The sequence below is a fragment of the Callospermophilus lateralis genome, chromosome 14 (assembly GCF_048772815.1).
Source record: "Callospermophilus lateralis isolate mCalLat2 chromosome 14, mCalLat2.hap1, whole genome shotgun sequence".
Lineage (NCBI taxonomy): Eukaryota > Metazoa > Chordata > Mammalia > Rodentia > Sciuridae > Callospermophilus > Callospermophilus lateralis.
The window spans coordinates 100,928,592-100,946,565 of NC_135318.1; the positions used below are offsets into that span (position 1 = coordinate 100,928,592).

General features: G+C 41.3%; 1 protein-coding gene across 1 annotated transcript in view; it reads left to right on the forward strand.

The window, feature by feature from the left end:
* Il18rap (interleukin 18 receptor accessory protein) overlaps positions 1 to 17,386 on the forward strand; it is a 28,213-nt gene extending 10,827 nt beyond the window's left edge. Inside the window, exons 4-10 of the mRNA XM_076833664.2 lie at positions 2,254 to 2,404; positions 7,112 to 7,177; positions 8,568 to 8,691; positions 10,638 to 10,789; positions 13,166 to 13,303; positions 16,047 to 16,220; positions 16,860 to 17,386. Coding sequence (XP_076689779.2) covers positions 2,254 to 2,404; positions 7,112 to 7,177; positions 8,568 to 8,691; positions 10,638 to 10,789; positions 13,166 to 13,303; positions 16,047 to 16,220; positions 16,860 to 17,182 — 1,128 coding nt within the window. The 3' untranslated portion in view covers positions 17,183 to 17,386. The remainder of the gene's footprint in view (positions 1 to 2,253; positions 2,405 to 7,111; positions 7,178 to 8,567; positions 8,692 to 10,637; positions 10,790 to 13,165; positions 13,304 to 16,046; positions 16,221 to 16,859) is intronic.
* The last annotated feature ends 588 nt before the right edge of the window (positions 17,387 to 17,974 follow it).

Consider the following 17,974-nt stretch of genomic DNA (forward strand, 5'->3'; position numbering starts at 1 on the left):
AACCACACCAGAGGCGTGGCATGGTTTAACCCCTGATTCTCTCAGTCAACAGGAAAAATGGAAGGGAAAGACATCAGTGAAAACATGAAACTCAGAGTCAGAAAATTTTTTGGTTTATTCTCATTTCTCTCACTTACCAGCCTCTTTCTTAGTAACTTTTACTTAAACTTCAGAACCTGTGTCTTCTCATTTATATAATGAAAGAAACGCAATCAATGCAAACCAAGTCAGAGGGTTATTTGGAAAATCATATGTGATAATACTTGAGAAGGAATTTTTATAATCCATAGAAAACAGGGTCTTATATTTTATTATTTGTGGTGTTTTTCTCTTTTCTTTCAACTTTAGTTATAAAAGGTATGCTCCTAGGACTCTGAGTTGGAAATTGAAAGGCCATGTATCATAGAAGCATTATTGTGCATGGAAGTCAGAGGCTGCAGGGGTATTGGTGCAGCAGTACTCAGTAACTCCACAAGTATTAATTGAACCACTACAGTGTCCCAGCCCCTTGTGATAGAGAAGTGATTATTATAGTGTTTGCTTGAATTTGCAAGAGCTTCCATACCTAACTACAAGTGCTTTTCCTAAAACTGTCCCAACATGTGATTCTTCTACTTGAAAACCTTTGTTTCAAGTATACATGGATTCATTTCCACATCCTTTACAATAAACTTACAATTGCTGTCCCACTTTACATGTGCTAGAGAAACAGAACAAACATATCGATGTTCATCGTTCATTGGCCTTTTCCATTTGGACTTTACTGCTCATATCCATGCTGTGCTTCAAATGTTTGCCAAATGACACGTTCAATGGACTGATTGCTTCCTATTTTCAAAGGCTCTGCATAGACTCAAGGAAGTGTCCCTGCCTCCTGTGAGCTGAGGCAGGGCCACCCAAATGCTCCCTGTACACAGTGCCCAGTACTAGAGGATGGATCACCACTCAGGGCCTGAGAACTTGCTGAGAAAAGGAACCTGTGTCCATTCATCTGTGTCCACCACTATCTATATATCTAAACACAAGGGCTGCTTTCAACAAATTCAGAGAGGGATATAAGTAATCATGTACTTAGTACGAATGGCCCATGCATAGAAATGGTGGTTCATGCCCACTGCTCTGGGGATATGAAGGGACATCCCCAGAGCAGTGGGCATGAACCACCATTAGGTTATGTTAGGTACAGAAGCTCTTGCAAATTTATCTCTAGGGAGCCACTGCTTGAGAATGAGCTGTAGCACACTCAGTGGTAAAATGTGGTGGGAGATGTTCAAGTGCAGGAATCAGGGAAAAGCATCGTTATATAGTGGATGGCAAGTGGGTTGGGGGAAATAGGAGCATGAGACCAGATAAGACCATGATGAGTTGTAAACTTTATCCTAAGGGCCAAAGGGAATCACTGAGTGGGAAGAGACAGTTATAATTATATTTTAGTTCTTACTTTACTATGGATCCACTAAGAGTTAAGTAATTGTCTCTCAGTTTTCAGTCATTCTTTGTGATATTTATGTAAACCCATTTACTTAATACCTTTAATCTAAAATTTATTGTTTTATCAGAGGTCAATTTATTCTTTTTTATTTTTTTATTATTAGTTGTTCAAAACATTACAAAGCTCTTGACATATCATATTTCATACGTTTGATTCAAGTGGTTTATGAACTCCCATTTTTTACCCCGTATACAGATTGCAGAATCACATTGGTTACACATCCACATTTTTACATACTGCCATACTAGTGTCTGTTGTATTCTGCTGCCTTTCCTATCCTCTACTATCCCCCCTCCCCTCCCCTCCCCTCCATCTTCTCTCTCTACCCCATCTACTGTAGTTCATTTCTATCAAAGCTCAATTTAAAGAGAAAACTTTATATTTTGCTCTCATTCACAGAAAAAAGATTATAATTTATAAACACACACAAATGTTTTTAAAATATTCATTTAGATAACATTCCTTAGAACCTATAAGTTTTCTAGAATATTCTCTGGGAAAATACTAGGTTTAAAAAACCCTTTGTGGGTTGATCATGTTTGTGTTCCTCAGATAAACACATAAAGTTCTTAGGAAATGCTTCTTGTTTCACATAAGAACCTTACAATACATATCTTTTAACACAATGTCTTCATGGACCGTGGAATATCATTATTTCAGACTGATTCAAATTTATGAAGATTTTCATAGCTGCAATGGTTATTAATAAAATTCTCTGGTTTAAGAAAGGTATTTAATTTTTTTTTTATCTTTTGCCTTAGAATGGAAAACTCCTTTCTGAGGAAAAGAGCAGCTCAATTTTAGTGGATGATACCTATGTCTATCACCAGGGCACATACGTGTGTGATTATACTCAACCAGATCCTTCCAGCTTGAGCACCATCAGAGACGTTGTTCAAGTGATGACCATTGGTGAGTGGGATTTTTCTTATAAGAGTTGAGATCAAAACTCTACTTGACTAAATCAAATTATCCTCATTTGCGTTGTTGATTTTTTTTTTCTTTTAGTAAAACAAAAGGGATAGTCATACACTTGTAAACATTAAGGCTTTGAGTGTGGGCAAGCATCAATTTTCCCATCAACCCAGATCCCATCCCCTAAGGAAGGCTAAGTTCTGAGCCATTCTTAAGATGTCCCCAATTGGGTTATCCATTCATTTCTCCTTGATTTGCTTTGGTAATAAATTTGAAAGCACATTGAATGTGTGACACACAGAAGCTTTAAGCAATATCTGCATGTCTATTACCAGTTTAACATGTGTTAACGTTTTTCCACATGCTTAAAATCTTCTTCTTTTTCTTTAAAGAAACAAAGCATTGTAACTACAGCTTGAGGTCTATACCCTCATCCCCTGCCATGCTTTTCTTGTCCCTGTGTAGTCACTACCTTATAATTTATGTCCTTTGCATTGGTACTTATGCTGCATATGTATGCATCTGTTAACAGGATATTGCTTTGTGTTATAAAATGGTCTTTGTGTCATAAACACATAGTATTACACCAAGGTATCATTTATCCCCCCTCATCAGCAATGAACAGATTCTCATTATTCACAAATAATATTTAGTTTTATCAGAATTTTTTGGTTGGTATCAAGTGATGTTTCTTTTTTTTTTCTTCTGATTTATACTTCCCTGACTAATAATGAAGTTCAATATCTCATCTTATGTTCATTGCCCTGTTGGAGTTCTTCTATGGCTTATCTATTTTTGCACCAAATTTCCACTTATGTCATTCTTAATAGATCTGCAAAACTCGGCACCATTAAACTATAAGATATAACTCATTTTAAGATTGACCTATGTGCCTAAAGCAAACCAAGTCAGTCACTAATGCTTTGCACCCAAGATCTTCAGAACCATTGACTCAGCTCTTAGTAAAGACACCCATCAATTATGCTTCCTCTACTTTCCCTGTAAGATAAAAGACACACGGAGCTCACCAGGACCTAGTTAAACACTCCTGCCCATCCCTGGCCTTCCACCTACATCTACCTCAGCTCTCTACCATTTTATTTTGTGTCAAATTTCTCCTTAGAAGAGAAGGTGGGGCCAGGTGCAGTGGCTCAGGCCTGTAATTCCAGTGACTCAGGAAGATCAAAAGTTCAAGATCAGCCTCAGCAACTTAGGAAGACCCTAAGCAACTTTGCAAAACTGTGTCTCAAAATAAAAAAAGGGCTGGAGATGTGGCTCACTGGGTGAGCACCCCTGATCTCAATCCCAAGAACCAAAAACCAAATAAATAAATAAATAAATAGTAAAAAAAAAACCAAAACAACAACAATGAAGAGAAGTTGGCCTGTGAAGATTCTCCTCCACGTGATGTATAAATGTTTCCACTCAGGCCTCAATCATTCTTCCAAATTCTCCATGGCATAATCTATTTTTCTCTTTTCCAAAGGACACCTTACAATATGTGTGGTATCTATCTTAATCAAACTTTCTCTCGTCAATCCTGTCTTCCTCATTAACTCGTTTATTCTGATCTTCACTCATTCCCACACAAATACTTATTGAAGTTCTAATATGGGTCAGTCTTGGAACTAAGGATGCAAGAATGAGAATTGGACACTTTCTCTGACTTCCAAAAATGTCTTGTTTTGTGGGGCAGATGGATAGGAGGAAGGAGACCAGAATACAAGGTAGAGGGAGGAGGGGAGCAGCAGGCATACAGAGGTGCTCACCAGACCAAACCTGGGTGAGCAGAGTCCAGATGAAACCTGAACAATGGGGTCGAACGAGTCCAAAAAAAGTGGGAGAGGCACCCTTTCAAGCAGAGGGAGAAGCACATTGGATGTGTTTTAATGAGTGTTGGAAGTGTTTTAATGAGTCTGGAATTTATCCAAGAACAATGGAGAGCCAGCCGTTGGGCGTGTAAGTGGGAGGGTGCCATGAGCAGACATGCATTCAAGATTGATCACTGTGCCTATTGCGTAGGAAATGATTTTTGAGGACAGGAATGGGAGGCAGAGAGGAAAGTTCAGAGGTTGCTGTGATCGAGTAAGGAACTGCAGAAGGGGACCCCAGGTGGCAGTGGCAGTGGGGATGGAGAAAAGTGGGTGGATTCCAGAAGACATATTTAGAAGGCATAGCCAAAAGGGGTTGGCAATTGAGAAGAAAGAGAAGAAAAAGCAGAGCCAATGTCATGGGGCCGAGCTTCAAGCTGGGCAGCTAGGTGTATTTTCTGTGATGCACTGAAGTTGGTCACAAGAGGGAAAGCAGCAGTTCTGATTACGTTCTTAAAAGATACCTCTGATTCCTTAGAAAACTGGGAACGGAACCACTATTTGACCCAACTATCCCACTCCTCAGTTTATACCCAAAGGACTTAAAAACAGCATACCACAGGGACACAGCCACATCAATGTTTATAGCAACATAATTCACAATAGCTAGATTATGGAACCAACCCAGATGCCCTTCAGTAGATGAATGGATAGGGAAACTGTGGAACATGATGCAGCATTAAAAGAGAAAAAAATCATGGCATCTGCAGGTAAATGGATGAAGTTGGAGAATATAATGCTAAGTGAAGCAAGCCAATCCCCAAATATCAAAAGCCAAATGTTTTCTTCGATATGAGTACGCAGATACACAATGGCGATTGGGGGAGGGAGCATGGGAGGAATGGAGGAACTTTAAATAAGGCAAAGGGCAGGGAGGGAAAGGGAGGGGGCAGGAGGTAGGAATGATGGTGGAATGAGTTAGACAACATTACCCTAAGTACATATATAAGACACAAATGGTGTGAAAATATTGTGTTCAATCAGTGCCTTGAAAAATTGTGCACTACATGTGTAATATGAAATAAATTGCATTCTGCCATCATGTATAACAAATTAAAATAAATTATTTACTTACATATATATGCCTCTGGTTTCTCTATGAAGAGACTTAGTAGAGGTAATTAAAGTGGTTAAATTTGTGAGTCAATAGAACATGATGGAACATGATTTTTTTGTGTGCGTGTGGAAGAACATGATTTCATGTGGAACATATTTTATGTGGATGGAACATGATTTTATGCAGAAGGCAGGTAAAAAAGGGAAATCAAGAACATTTTAATTCTCTGATCAGGATACATTGGTAAATGATAACATTATTTAATAAGTATAAAAGACAGAAGAAGAAGAAAGTCTGATGATGAAGTTAAATATTAACTTGAAAGGACTTTGAGTCATCCATGTCATGATGAAAAATAGGTATTTGGACCCTCCAGCCTGGAGATGTCAGGGCTGAAGACGTGGAAGTGAGATTGGTCCACTTCACATGATGTCTAAAACCAAGGAACAGGGTGAGATCTAGGGAGGACCTAGATCTGAGCCCTGGAGGGTTGCTAACATGTAGAGAAGTGACACAGAGGAGGGTTGGCAAGCGGCTATCAGTGGAAGAGAAGAGAGAGCAGCACAAGAAGTGAACTTGGTAATGTAGCAGAGATACCAGTTTGGGAGCCAAGATCTTTTGTAAGAAGAGTCCTAAGTGTGGACTTCACTACCTAAAGAGAGCAGGAAGAGTGAAAGAACAGTAGGAGATCTGGGGAGAGAGGCGATAATCGGCAGAGGCACAGAGGAAGGGGAACCTACAAGGACACAGGGGACTAAAGATTGAGGTTGAGGGTGAGCAGAGAGCACAGAGACATGCTATCAAGGAAGAGCGGGCTTCTAAGGGGTGTGGCCTGCAGTGTGCAATACTGCCCACCAGTAGAGTACACATGTCACCCAGTAGATTTAGATGAACTTCAGCCAAAGCAGCTTCCATGGAGCAATGAGAGAAGAAATGAGACTCCATGGCAGGTGAGGGAAGGGAGGAAACAAGCCCACAAAGCCCTTTCCTTCCCTTCTTGGGAAGGAAGGAGAAGACATCAGGCAGGAATAAGGGGAGGTATTTTCCTTCCCTCTTTTTACTTTAAGTCCAAGAGACTAGGTGTGGGCAAATACTGATGAGAAGAAGCCGAGAGAGAAACAGAAGGAGAGAGAGAGACATGAAAGATTCAACGTTGACATAAATCAGGAAGACGCTCTGTGAGACTCAATATGATGTGGAGAGCAAAGGCCGCGACATTCCCTTTACCAGGAGATAGGACACCTTCAGGAGGAAGGCGGACAGTGGGGCCACCTTTGAAGTTTTGTGGCAGGAAGATGAAGAATACCGTGACCAGCAAAAAGCCGGAGGACTCTCCTTTGTTTTGCAACAATCCCTGAATTCAAGGAGGGAGGGAGTGAACGCAGATCTGCTTAACATAGACAGTTTCTCCCTTCCACTGGGTTTTTCAGCCAAAGAGTATTAAAAGGGAATCCAGTGGCAGAAGATAAACATGGGGCTACATGTCTGCAATGGGTGAGCAGCATTGGTATGGAAGGAAATGTTCCCGGGCAGATGTGGATTAGTCAGGAACTAATGCTTTGATGACACCCATATCCCAATGTCACAATCACTTCCGTGGGCAAGTTTCACACGGAAACCTGAGTTCCTAGACTTGTGGATCATGGATAAGATTTGAAGAGGGAGCACTAGAACATTGAGGACCAATCGAAGGACCCCAAATCTTCAACAAGCAGGCCTTCAGAATTCCCAATGCAAATAATGATTTTTATTTTTATTTTTATATTCATCTTTTAGTGGAAGACACTAAATTCAAGCCAGATATTCTGGATCCCATCCAGGACACACTGGAAGTGGAACTTGGTAAGCTCATCCATGTCATCTTCTTTGAATGACACTGGGCTTCTAGAGCAGGTCTAGATGATTAGGGAAAGAAGACTAGGGTTTTGATTAAGTGGAATTGGGTATGAATCTGCCTAATTCTGTGACCCTGCACAGTTACTGAATCCTCCTAAGATCCAGTCCCTATATCTGCTAATAAGACATCATAAAACTGATTTTGCAGGGCTTTATTGAGTATTATGGAGCAATGGATGATAAATGAATGGTGCATTGGACATGATCAATAGATTTTAGATTCTCCTAGGAAGAAGAGGTTATACATGTGGGTTTTGTTTATTAATTTACTACCTTGAGTGGCATTACCCTTATAAATATGATATTTGGTCTTTACAAGAAAAATAGTGGAATACTACAAACCCTATGCAAACGTATTACAAAATGGTGTCATTTGTCAAACGTATTTACAAAATGTGGTCTCCTTTCGTTTTGTCAAGTTCAATAACACTTATGTCTTTCCCTAAAGCCAAAGAATGGATACGTTTAATACCAAATGGTTTCTTTTTCAATAAAATATGTGCTCTCTTAAATGCTGATATAAGATTTGTTATTGTAGAAATGTAAAAAGAGATATTATGGTATAAGATCACTGCGTGGCCATAGCAGCATGTCCTGAAGACAGAAATAGTGACAGCAATACAGTAAACATTATGAGAGTGGAAGAAAGAAGAAAGAAAAAAAGATTAATCCCAAATATGTAGTCAAGTTACATATGGCATGAGTGAGCTTTAAAGCATTATCGGTAGGAAAACTTTAACGTGCAAAAATCACTTTTCAATTGGAGGCCCTGAACATTTCCTGGTTAAATATTGTTTGAGGCAGAGCGTTTCTGGATCTTTCTTTTGGAGACGGTAGGTAGAAAGAGGATAGTCTAATAATAAGAATGCCAATCCATGGTACCTTATTCATAAAACACAGCTGAGTATCTAAATAATTTCTCCTTTAAATTACATGCTATAGGAACCTCATGAATGTCATTTACTATGCAAACATTGGTTAGTAAAATATTCTTTACTGATGCACATTGTATTCTATAGTGGTGTCAAAGACCACGCTGGTCACTAAAACTCTCATTTCCCTGATGTCTTGCTCAAACCACACATGACTGTGTTAATCTTCATGTTAAGAACAGACAGTAAAATTTTTGAGATATGAGTGCTGCCCATGAGAGACGAACACACAAGGACCATTGTGTTTCTTAACGAGATGAGTCAACATTTGGTTATTTCTGGCATACGAGCTTCCTTCTGCCAATTGGGCAGAAATTGTCTCCTGGCCACGTCTTCCTCCCCATCAGGGGACACAGCTTTCTCATACCCTTCCTTCCTATTTTCTTGGACTTGTTTATTGGCAGGAAAGTCTTTAACTCTTCGCTGCAAAGCACGATTTGGCTTCGAAAAGCTCTTTAGACCTGTGATAAAGTGGTACATCCAAGATGCTGACCGGGAGTGGGAAGCCCCAAATTCTGAGAAGAAAAGGTAAGGAAAAGAGATAAGTCTTTGCAACTCAGACTAGATGCTTTCACCCTTAGAAATTGCTAAAATGTGCACAGCTGATTGTATTAAGTAGGGTAGCCACTGCTACCAACTAGTGGGAAAACAAAAACACAGAAATGCATTTGTATGCTCATTTTAGACCTGAGGCCTTGCAGGTTCTGGTGGGGACATACGATGAACCAGTCATGCATAACAACATTTTGGTCAGTGAAAGATCCGTATGTGATCTGTACCACTGAGTGACATCAGAGCCACCTTAGCTTATGTTAACTACACTCCGAGGCTCCTGCAATGATAGAATCAACTCAGCTTGTCATTTAGTGATGCGTAAGTGTGTGACAGTGTTTTGCTTTTGTTCTGGTTTTGCTTTTGGTGCTGGAGAGCAAATCCAGGGCCATCTAGCATGCTGAGCAAGCATGCTACCACTGAGCAACACCCTAGACCTTCAAGTGGTTTTAAAGCTTACATTAGTGCAACAGTTTGATGTGGCTGCCTTAAACATCAAGGTATCCAGCAGACAGACATGCTGAGTCAGGTTGCTGGAGGAGAAGTAGCATACCCAACCAGTGCTATGCATTCAATTTGCCATGAGTTCAGGGATGCAAATTTGCAGAATCATTAACAATTGGGAAAGTATCCAGAGGAAATGGCCCCATAATGCAGAGCTTGGCAAAAACTGCACACAAGATATTCGAAGCCATTTAACCTGAAAAAGAAGACTCAGAGGTGAATTATCTGTCTTGAAATACCTTCATGTGAAGTTGTACTGTGCTCTCTGGAGCACAAAACCCACATCAGTGGACAGAATTTACTGGTGAGAGAATTTAACCAATAGAAAGGGAAATTTAGACATTCAAAGACATTCGGTGCCTCAAAAGCCTGCAGTCTTTTGAAGAATCAAAGGGCTTGAATAAAGCCATGTTCAATTAGCTCTGTTGCTAGAGGATGTGCCCCTCATTTTCCCCAAATCTTACCCAAAGTAAGAATCTATGTATCAGTGTCTTCTTCTAATTTGTAAAACATCTTAGTGACCAAATGTGATATCACTTTGAAAAGCACACATCGTTACAAAATGTTAAGAATAGATTTTGGTAAGAGAAATAGGATTTAGCCAGAATTTCTTAGATCAGAGGAGTCATTGGGTCCCAACATAGGCCGACATCGCATTAGAGATCAGAGGGGTGGCGTGCGGCAAACAGAACTTGGTTTGCCTCGGATTTGAATCTGTTTTCCACCTGGTGGCAATGTGAACCTGACCCCCTGTGAGCCTCCCTCACCGCAGCTGTAACCTGTGGATAATAACCTCGCTTTGCACGGTCACTGTCAGGGGCAGATGCAGTAGAGGTGACGTGTGTTCATCACAGGCTATGGCAGGCAGGAAGTGCTCGGTGATGAAGAGGTGGTTTAGGAGGCTCACAGCAATGCAGTCTTAAACACCATCGACATCCAAAAGACTTCAGGACGTGAAGACAAGAGTGAAGACTGGGGATTTTAGAGGATCCAGATTGTGAACGAATGCCTACACTCACAGCTGCCATGATGGGCAGCAGGACCTGGATCAGCCGTGGCTCCTCATCTACCTGCTGGGCCTGTCTATCCCTGGCCAAGTTAGGATGCTCATATTATTACTTTTAATGTCCTCCTTAAATCATTGTTATTATCTGTCCTCAAGGGAAATTCTTAGAGTAAGGAAGGTCAGGTGAGGGCCCCAGTGATTTATATCCTAGTGCAAATGTACAGCAGAACCAGTAAGTTACCCAAAGAATGGGCCTTCTCTGTCCATCTTCTGTTCTTCTGGTATCTTCAATTATCGACATGACCCTCCTCTTGAAGGCCAAACTGTTGACTGCTGACAAGAGTCACACACGCTGTCACAGTATGTCAATTTGTGTCACTGATCTGATATGGAATTCTCCCTCCTTTCCTAGTATACAATCTACTGTCAAGGATGAAGTTATTGAATGTGTTTTCTCCTTGGAAAACCTCACTCAGAGAGATCTTAGTAGAAAGTATGTTTGCTTTGCTAAAAACTCAATTGGAAATGTCACCTGGACTGTCCAACTGAGGGAAAAGAAAGGAGGTAAGCCCAGAGGATAGACCCCACTACAGGCAACTGCTTTGCTTTGGGGGGGGGAGTATTTTCTTAGCGAACAGTAATAATAGGATACTAATGAACATTTCTTAGATGCCAGACACTATTTTAAGCACTTTGCTGTGTTACCCATTTAATAGCCTTGGCCAAAGCCAGGACACTAGTAAGCTGCAATATTCATTGATTCCGGGTGTGCCCTATGTGGTGGGCAAGTAGCTAAGACCGAATTCCTTTTTCTGCTTGCCTTGCTTGGCTTCCAGAGAACATCCTCGATTCATGTTCTGATGGAGGGAGAACAGAGAAGGGGAAGAGTCATCTTTCTCAGTGTTCAGAATGATATTTGGTATCCAGAGGTGGTAGCCATTTAAGCAGCTAGAGTAGAAATTCCAGGCAAGAAGCGGCAAAATGGTTCCATTCTCCGATTTCCCTGTTATCCGGGAGAAATATGGCTTTCTTTTTTTTTTTTTTTTTTTTTTGCTGAAAAATATTGTTGTGCAAGACACATTTCAGGTTAAATCAGCATACTACAGCAATGCAGCCACATTGATGTTTATAACACCTCAATTCACAATAGCCAGACTTTGGAATCAACCTCGGTGCCCTACAACAGATGAACGGATAAAGAAAATGTGGTGTATATACACAATGGAATATTATCCACCCATAAATAAGAATTAAGTTATGGCATTTGCTGGTAAATGGATGGAACTGGAGACTACCATGTTAAGTAAAATAAGCCAATCCCCAAACACCAAAGGAGGAATGTTCTCTCTGCAATGTTGATGCTAATCCACAACCAGCGAGCATGGGGAGGGGAAGAATAGAAATTCATTGGATTAGACAAAGGGGAATGAAGGGAAGGGAGGAGGTAGGAACAAATCAGATGTGACTTTCCTATCATTATATACAATACACATCCAGTGTAACTTCACACCATGTACAACCACAAGAATGGGATCCTAATTAGAATAAGTTATACTCCATGTTTGTATAATACGTCAAAATACATGCTGCTGTTATGTGTATCTTTCTTTGAGGAATGTAGGTAAGTTTTTATTTATACCTTTTATGATATATCATTCAAAATTTTTGCATTATATTAAAATACTAATACAGTAGAATTTTGGGGGGTCATATATATTACAAAAGAGGTTCCTGGGGTGGAGATTCCTATAACAATAGGGTATACTATAATCATTAGGATAACACATTATGCTTTCAACTGAAAACTTAGAATTTTGGAAAATTTATATGTGACACTTAGATCTCAACAGCTATACGATTAAGATTTTTTTGGATGAGTTTGGTAGTAATATTCACACGTGTGACTTTAAACATATTCTGCAATAAAATATATCAAGTTTTAGAAGAACCAAATAGCAGTGAAGAAATTGTTTCCAAGTGACAAAGTGTCATGGTGTAAAACCCATTAAGAGTGAAGGATGCAACAATGGTTTTTAATGTAAATGAGGATGAAAAATTAATGGGTTCAGATTTCATGTTGCAAGTAACCTGTAAGAAATTATTACTGAGGGTTTTTTTTTGTATTTTTTATTTGTTCTAATTAGTTATAATTAGAATAGAATGTGCTTTGATACGTCATACATAAGTAGAATATGATTTCTCATTCTTCTGGTTGTACAGGAGGTAGAATCCCACTGGTCATGTAGTGTGTGTGTGTGTATATATATATATATATATATATATATATATATATATATATATATATATATGTATGTATATATATATATCTTAAAAGAACAAATTTTAAAAAAAGAAATTACAGGTAAGGAAGAGTTTCAAATTTCTTTAAGAAGATGCCCAGAGATGTAGTTGATGTCCTTCATTCATTCAGTTAATTGATGACTAGTACCAGCAAGTTCAGAGGCGTGTAAGACAAAGTCCATTCCTAGCCGGTGGTGAGTGCTGTTTAATCATGGCTTCTCTCCAGAGTGCTCTATCCATTGTCTGTGTCAGGAACTGGGGATGTACCTGGTCTCAGGAAGTTTAGATTTTCATTGACATGACAGTATGTGAGTGAAACTGACCATGGGCAATCAGGAAGATGCAAATAGTTGTGTGGGAGTTTGTGAATGAAGAAGTGAATTGAACGGCTGTGAGAAGTTTCTCAGGCCCTCTCCGTCAGGATCTGCCCATTCCCTGGGCTCTCTAGAGCTTACTGTCGATGGTTCCCTCCGGACTTGATTTACGATAGTCTCAGGTTCAGGGGAGATGCTGTTTCCAGTGGCAGTGGTTCTGATAATAGGGCAGGAAACGGTGCTGGGCAGGCCCTTGGTGTGGGCTGCTGGTGGCCTTGGCCCAGGAGCGCTGCTTCTGCTGCTCACGGCTCCCCTGTCCCCCCAGTGGTGTTCCTGTACATCCTGCTGGGCACCGTCATGACCCTGGTGGGCACACTGGCAGCAGGTGCCCTCATCTACATGTACTGGATTGAAATGGTGTTGCTGTGCCGAAGCTGCCGGAGCAAGGACGAGACTCTCAGGGGTAAGCTGGCCCCAACCTGCCACCTGACATTCCCTGGGAAACACGTTAGACTGTGATGAGACCACTACCCATTGGATCTGTTCCCTCGGAGTTACCTTAGGGAAGAATTCCAGATGCCTCCTGCCAGCCGGGACAGCGCATGAGGGACACTCGCTGGCTTCTTCCAGATCTGGTGGCCTCATGCCAGGGAAGGCTGGAGAAACGTTTTGTTTTTTCATTTTCTGCACCAGGAATCTTGTAGATGATGCTATTGTGGGGTTTGATAATACTCTCTCTGCTAACCAACCTAAGACACTGTGGCAAATAACATCTTTGTGCCTCAGCTTCTTCATCTATAAAATAGAACAGCAATAGCACCCATCAAAAAGGGTGCTGGGAGAGCCTGTTAAGGCACAGCACGCATTTACAGTGACGCCTTCACAAATAGGAAACCTCAGCACGCGCTAGCAATTTTTTTCTAGAAGGCAGAGGGTTATACATGCCTGTTGTGTGTATTAGCTACGTTAATTATCTTGTGAGCCAAGCAGGGAAAGGTAAAGTCTGTGTCCAAAATTGAACCTAGAGATGTAGAGATCTATAAGCTGAAAGTGTTTTTGAGATGTATTTTTTAAAAATCAATTTTTTGAATGGGGCAAATTATTTAATCAATGGCTTAATTGTTTCCTTAGGCAATTTCATACTGTTTTGCTAAAGTTTTACCTGGCTTATGATTCAAGACCTTGTGTGTAAGAGTCACTCAACGGTGAAACTTTTCAACGTGTTTTTTCTCTTTCTGGTTTGCAAAGACCACTTTTTAAGTAATCAGATCTGGAGGCAGAGCCGGGTTTTTCAAGCACAGTGATGCAGCGCCCTCAGCTGGCCAACATGATATTTTCAACAAAATGAATACTTAGACGCTAATGCAGAATATTCAAAATGTAGTCATGATACATAACATTTGTGGAGGACCTAGGAGGTCAGCTAACACTCCACTCTCTAGTTTTATTAATATAAAATTTAGTTTCCATATTATAGAAAAATCCTGGTGTGCTGACGTTTCACCATGGATATAGAAGTAATAGAGGTAATTATGGTGCACTACACCTTGAAACTGTGTAGCGCTTGCTGGCCAGCTACGCCTCAGAGCATCCTCTTTCCCACCTGGACCACGAGGTGCATGACAGATTAGCTTCCTGGACCTTGGCTCTTTGGCACCCCCCTCGCTTGACTCTTGGCCTTTCCTTTTCTGAGGCCTCTTAGATTCACATTGAGCAGGTATTCCGCCAAACAGCTTGATCTACCAACTATTTTGTAACAATACTGCTTGACAGGAGTTGTGAAGTGCTGGAATATAAACTAGTTGTGTCCCATTCCAAAGCCTGGTGAGTTAGCTTTTGGAATTTTCAACTTCTTTCAGTTAGTTCTTCAGTATGTATCAGCAATCAATGTGCATTTGTAATAACATAGTCAACAGAGGCAGTAGAGACCTCTAAAATATCCTGAGAAAGTTCTATTAGTTTACTTTCCCTTTTAGAAGAGAGTGGAATGGATACAAACCAGACACCAAGCACATCAGATGTATTGTCTCATGCAATCCGTATCAGCCTATGAGGAGTTATAGCACCCTCTTTTTGCATATGAAGATTCAAATATAAGTACAGTCATGCATCATTTTACGACAGATTCACATTCACAAATGCACCCCTAGGCAATTTTGTCATAGTACAAACATTGTAAAGTGTGCTTACATAAATGTAGAGGATATATCCTACCACACACCTCAGGTGTCAGTTACATGGCGTGTGTGTGTGTGTATGTGTGTGTGTGTGTGTGTGTGTATCGTAGCCTGTGATTTCAAGGGTCATGGTGAACAAAACAACATGAGATTGATCAAGCACAAGAGAAAATAATGTGATCAAGAGACCAGGCAAACAGCAAGTATATGTGTCTGCTGCTCCTGTAACAGGACAGCGTTTTTTATAGTCGGTTTTTTTTTTTGCAAGTAGAAGTAGCACTCCAAAATAACTACAAAAGTATAGTACATTAACACATCAACCCGTGGCATGATTGTGTACCGAGTGTGACATACTATACATTACTGTATGGGCTGTAGTTTGACATATCAGGCAGGACAGCAGGTTTGTGTACACCACCATCGCCCCAGACACACGAGTAATGCTCTGCCCCATGATTCTGTGGTGGCTTCAACATTGCAGGTGATGGGAGTTAGTTCTTCAGCTTTAATTTTATGGGACAGCCCTTGTGTATGCAGTTTGTCACTGAAGTGTCCTTGGGGGGAGTGCATGGCTGTTAATGTGACATGAACTCTCTAAGGGGCTATGTTTTTTCTCCTAGGGCTGCAGTGGGCTGGGCCTTGGCAGTGTCTCCCTGGCTGGATATTTTCACGCTGGGATGAACCAGACTTCTCTTTGAAGTGTACCTAACGAGACAGAGACAGTGCAGAGGCAGAGAAAGCTCAGCAGCCCTCCTGAGTGCATGAGATTTAATCACAGGAGGCCCCAACTGTTTGATCTGCCCCCAGCCCAGGAGTGCTTCATGAATTAGAATTCAATTTGGGCTGGACAATCCACACCACTCAACAGTGTGATTTTGAAATGGATGCAGCTGCTGGGTCTCATTAGTAGTATCATTTCTTAAAATCCGTTTTGTAAGGATTTCTCGTTTGCTCCATGCGTCTGTCTGTGGTACCCTGATGGTAAAACAATGTCAGTGGCTTATGTTTTCCGTTGTTTCTCTTCCTCAGATAAAAAGGAGTTTGATGCTTTCGTATCCTATGCAAAATGGAGCTCTTTGGAGAGTGAAGCCTCTTCAGCTCCGAGTGAGGAACACTTGGCCTTGAACCTGTTTCCTGAAGTTCTGGAAAACAGATATGGATACACTTTGTGCTTGCTTGAGAGAGATGTGGTCCCCGGAGGGGGTATGTCTGGGGGCGGGGGGAACCACCTGAGGGAAAAAAGGGCACTTCAGTACAACTCTGAAGTTTTTGGGTTTTGTTTTCCTGTCCTTCTTTCTGTTGGGACATATCTTCTGGCTGGTTTCATGGACCTAGATCATCTTGGGTAACAACCTAGAAGAACGTGTTCCAGAGACATGCTCCCTCATCAAAAGAATCCATTTGCAGAAGGATGTTAGGGAGGCTACCCAGTACAAAGATGTCTTTCCTGGATCCTTACTGGGAAGTCATCTCTCTCATTCCAAACAGGTGGTCCACCTGATTTCTGGAACTCTACCTCAGGAGATGTTCCAGCATCCTGCCTCACTCATCTCCTGGGACATCCCAAGACCCCGGGTAGCCCAGCCTACCCATAAGCTTTGTTTCTAGAGGAAGTGACAGTTTGGGCAAACAGAATGCAAGGAGAGAGGTATGCAATTGAGAGTCACTAGATACTAGAGCATATTTTCGGAAGCCAATAGAGATGACATAATAAAAGTGCCAGAGTAGGCCGTGTCTCCCTTCCTCTGTAGGGAGCTCCCTGGATGGATCTGTGAGGCTAAGGTTACTGTGACTCAAGGTTTAACTTTATCAATGGCAAATCATTGAACTCTTTATTTCTAGTGTATGCGGAAGACATCGTGAGCATGATTAAGAAGAGCAGAAGAGGAATATTTATCTTGAGCCCCGACTATGTCAATGGACCCAGTGTCTTTGAACTCCAAGCAGCGGTGAATCTTGCCTTGGATGATCAAACGCTAAAACTAATTTTAATTAAGTTCCGTTCCTTCCAAGAGCCAGAGTCTCTACCTCACCTTGTGAAGAAAGCTCTCAGGGTTTTACCCACAGTCACTTGGAAAGGCCTCAAATCGGTTCGTCCCAATTCCAGATTCTGGACACAAATGCGCTACCACATGCCTGTTAAAAACTCTAGAAGATTCAAGTAGAACCAGCTCAGAATTAGCTCAAGGATTTTTCCCCCCCACTGGAAAAGATTCCACAGAACAGAAACCACTGGGAGGAGCTGCAGCCTAGGGATGGCAAACCCAGCCGGAAACCCTTCCTCGCCAGCCTCGGGGAGGAGAGATGTGCATGGGCAGTAGGTTAACGGAGATTTACTAATGGAAAGTTGAGTCTTTCTGCCAGCCCCAAGTAAACTGGACAGGCACTGGAGGGAGACAAAGTCTGTGGTCTAGAGCCATTGCGCCTCTGGACTGGACAGGGGGAGAGTGATTTGTCATGCACCCCCCCGAGGTTTTCCAACACTTCTGAGCTGAATCAGCAGAGGCAGCTGCTTCTGCTCTGTGGCTAGGGACTGTCCTAGCTACTGTGGACCTATGAATTCATGTCATTTGCAATCAAATAAATATATTTATTTATTAGACATGAGTCATTTAATATCTGCCTAAAGCTTTTTCTGCTCCACGTTCTCCCATCAAGTCTGGAGCCCAGGAAGTGAAAATAAATAAAGTGAAACAGGTGCGTATAGGTTTGCAACGGGATGACATTCTGAATGACTCAGTGTGTCGTAAGACACACACGTGTTTAGTGTTCTGAATCTATTGAACTGCCTAGCTTAGTAGGACAGCACACAGTGGCACATTGGTCAGTTCCCTTGGTGACTTCGTGGTTGGCCCGGGAGCTAAACTCACTACTATTTCCCCACATCTCAGGAGAGGGTCAGACTGCATATCGCTGGCCCCCAAGAAGATCCAAATTCCAAATTCAAAGTTTAGCTA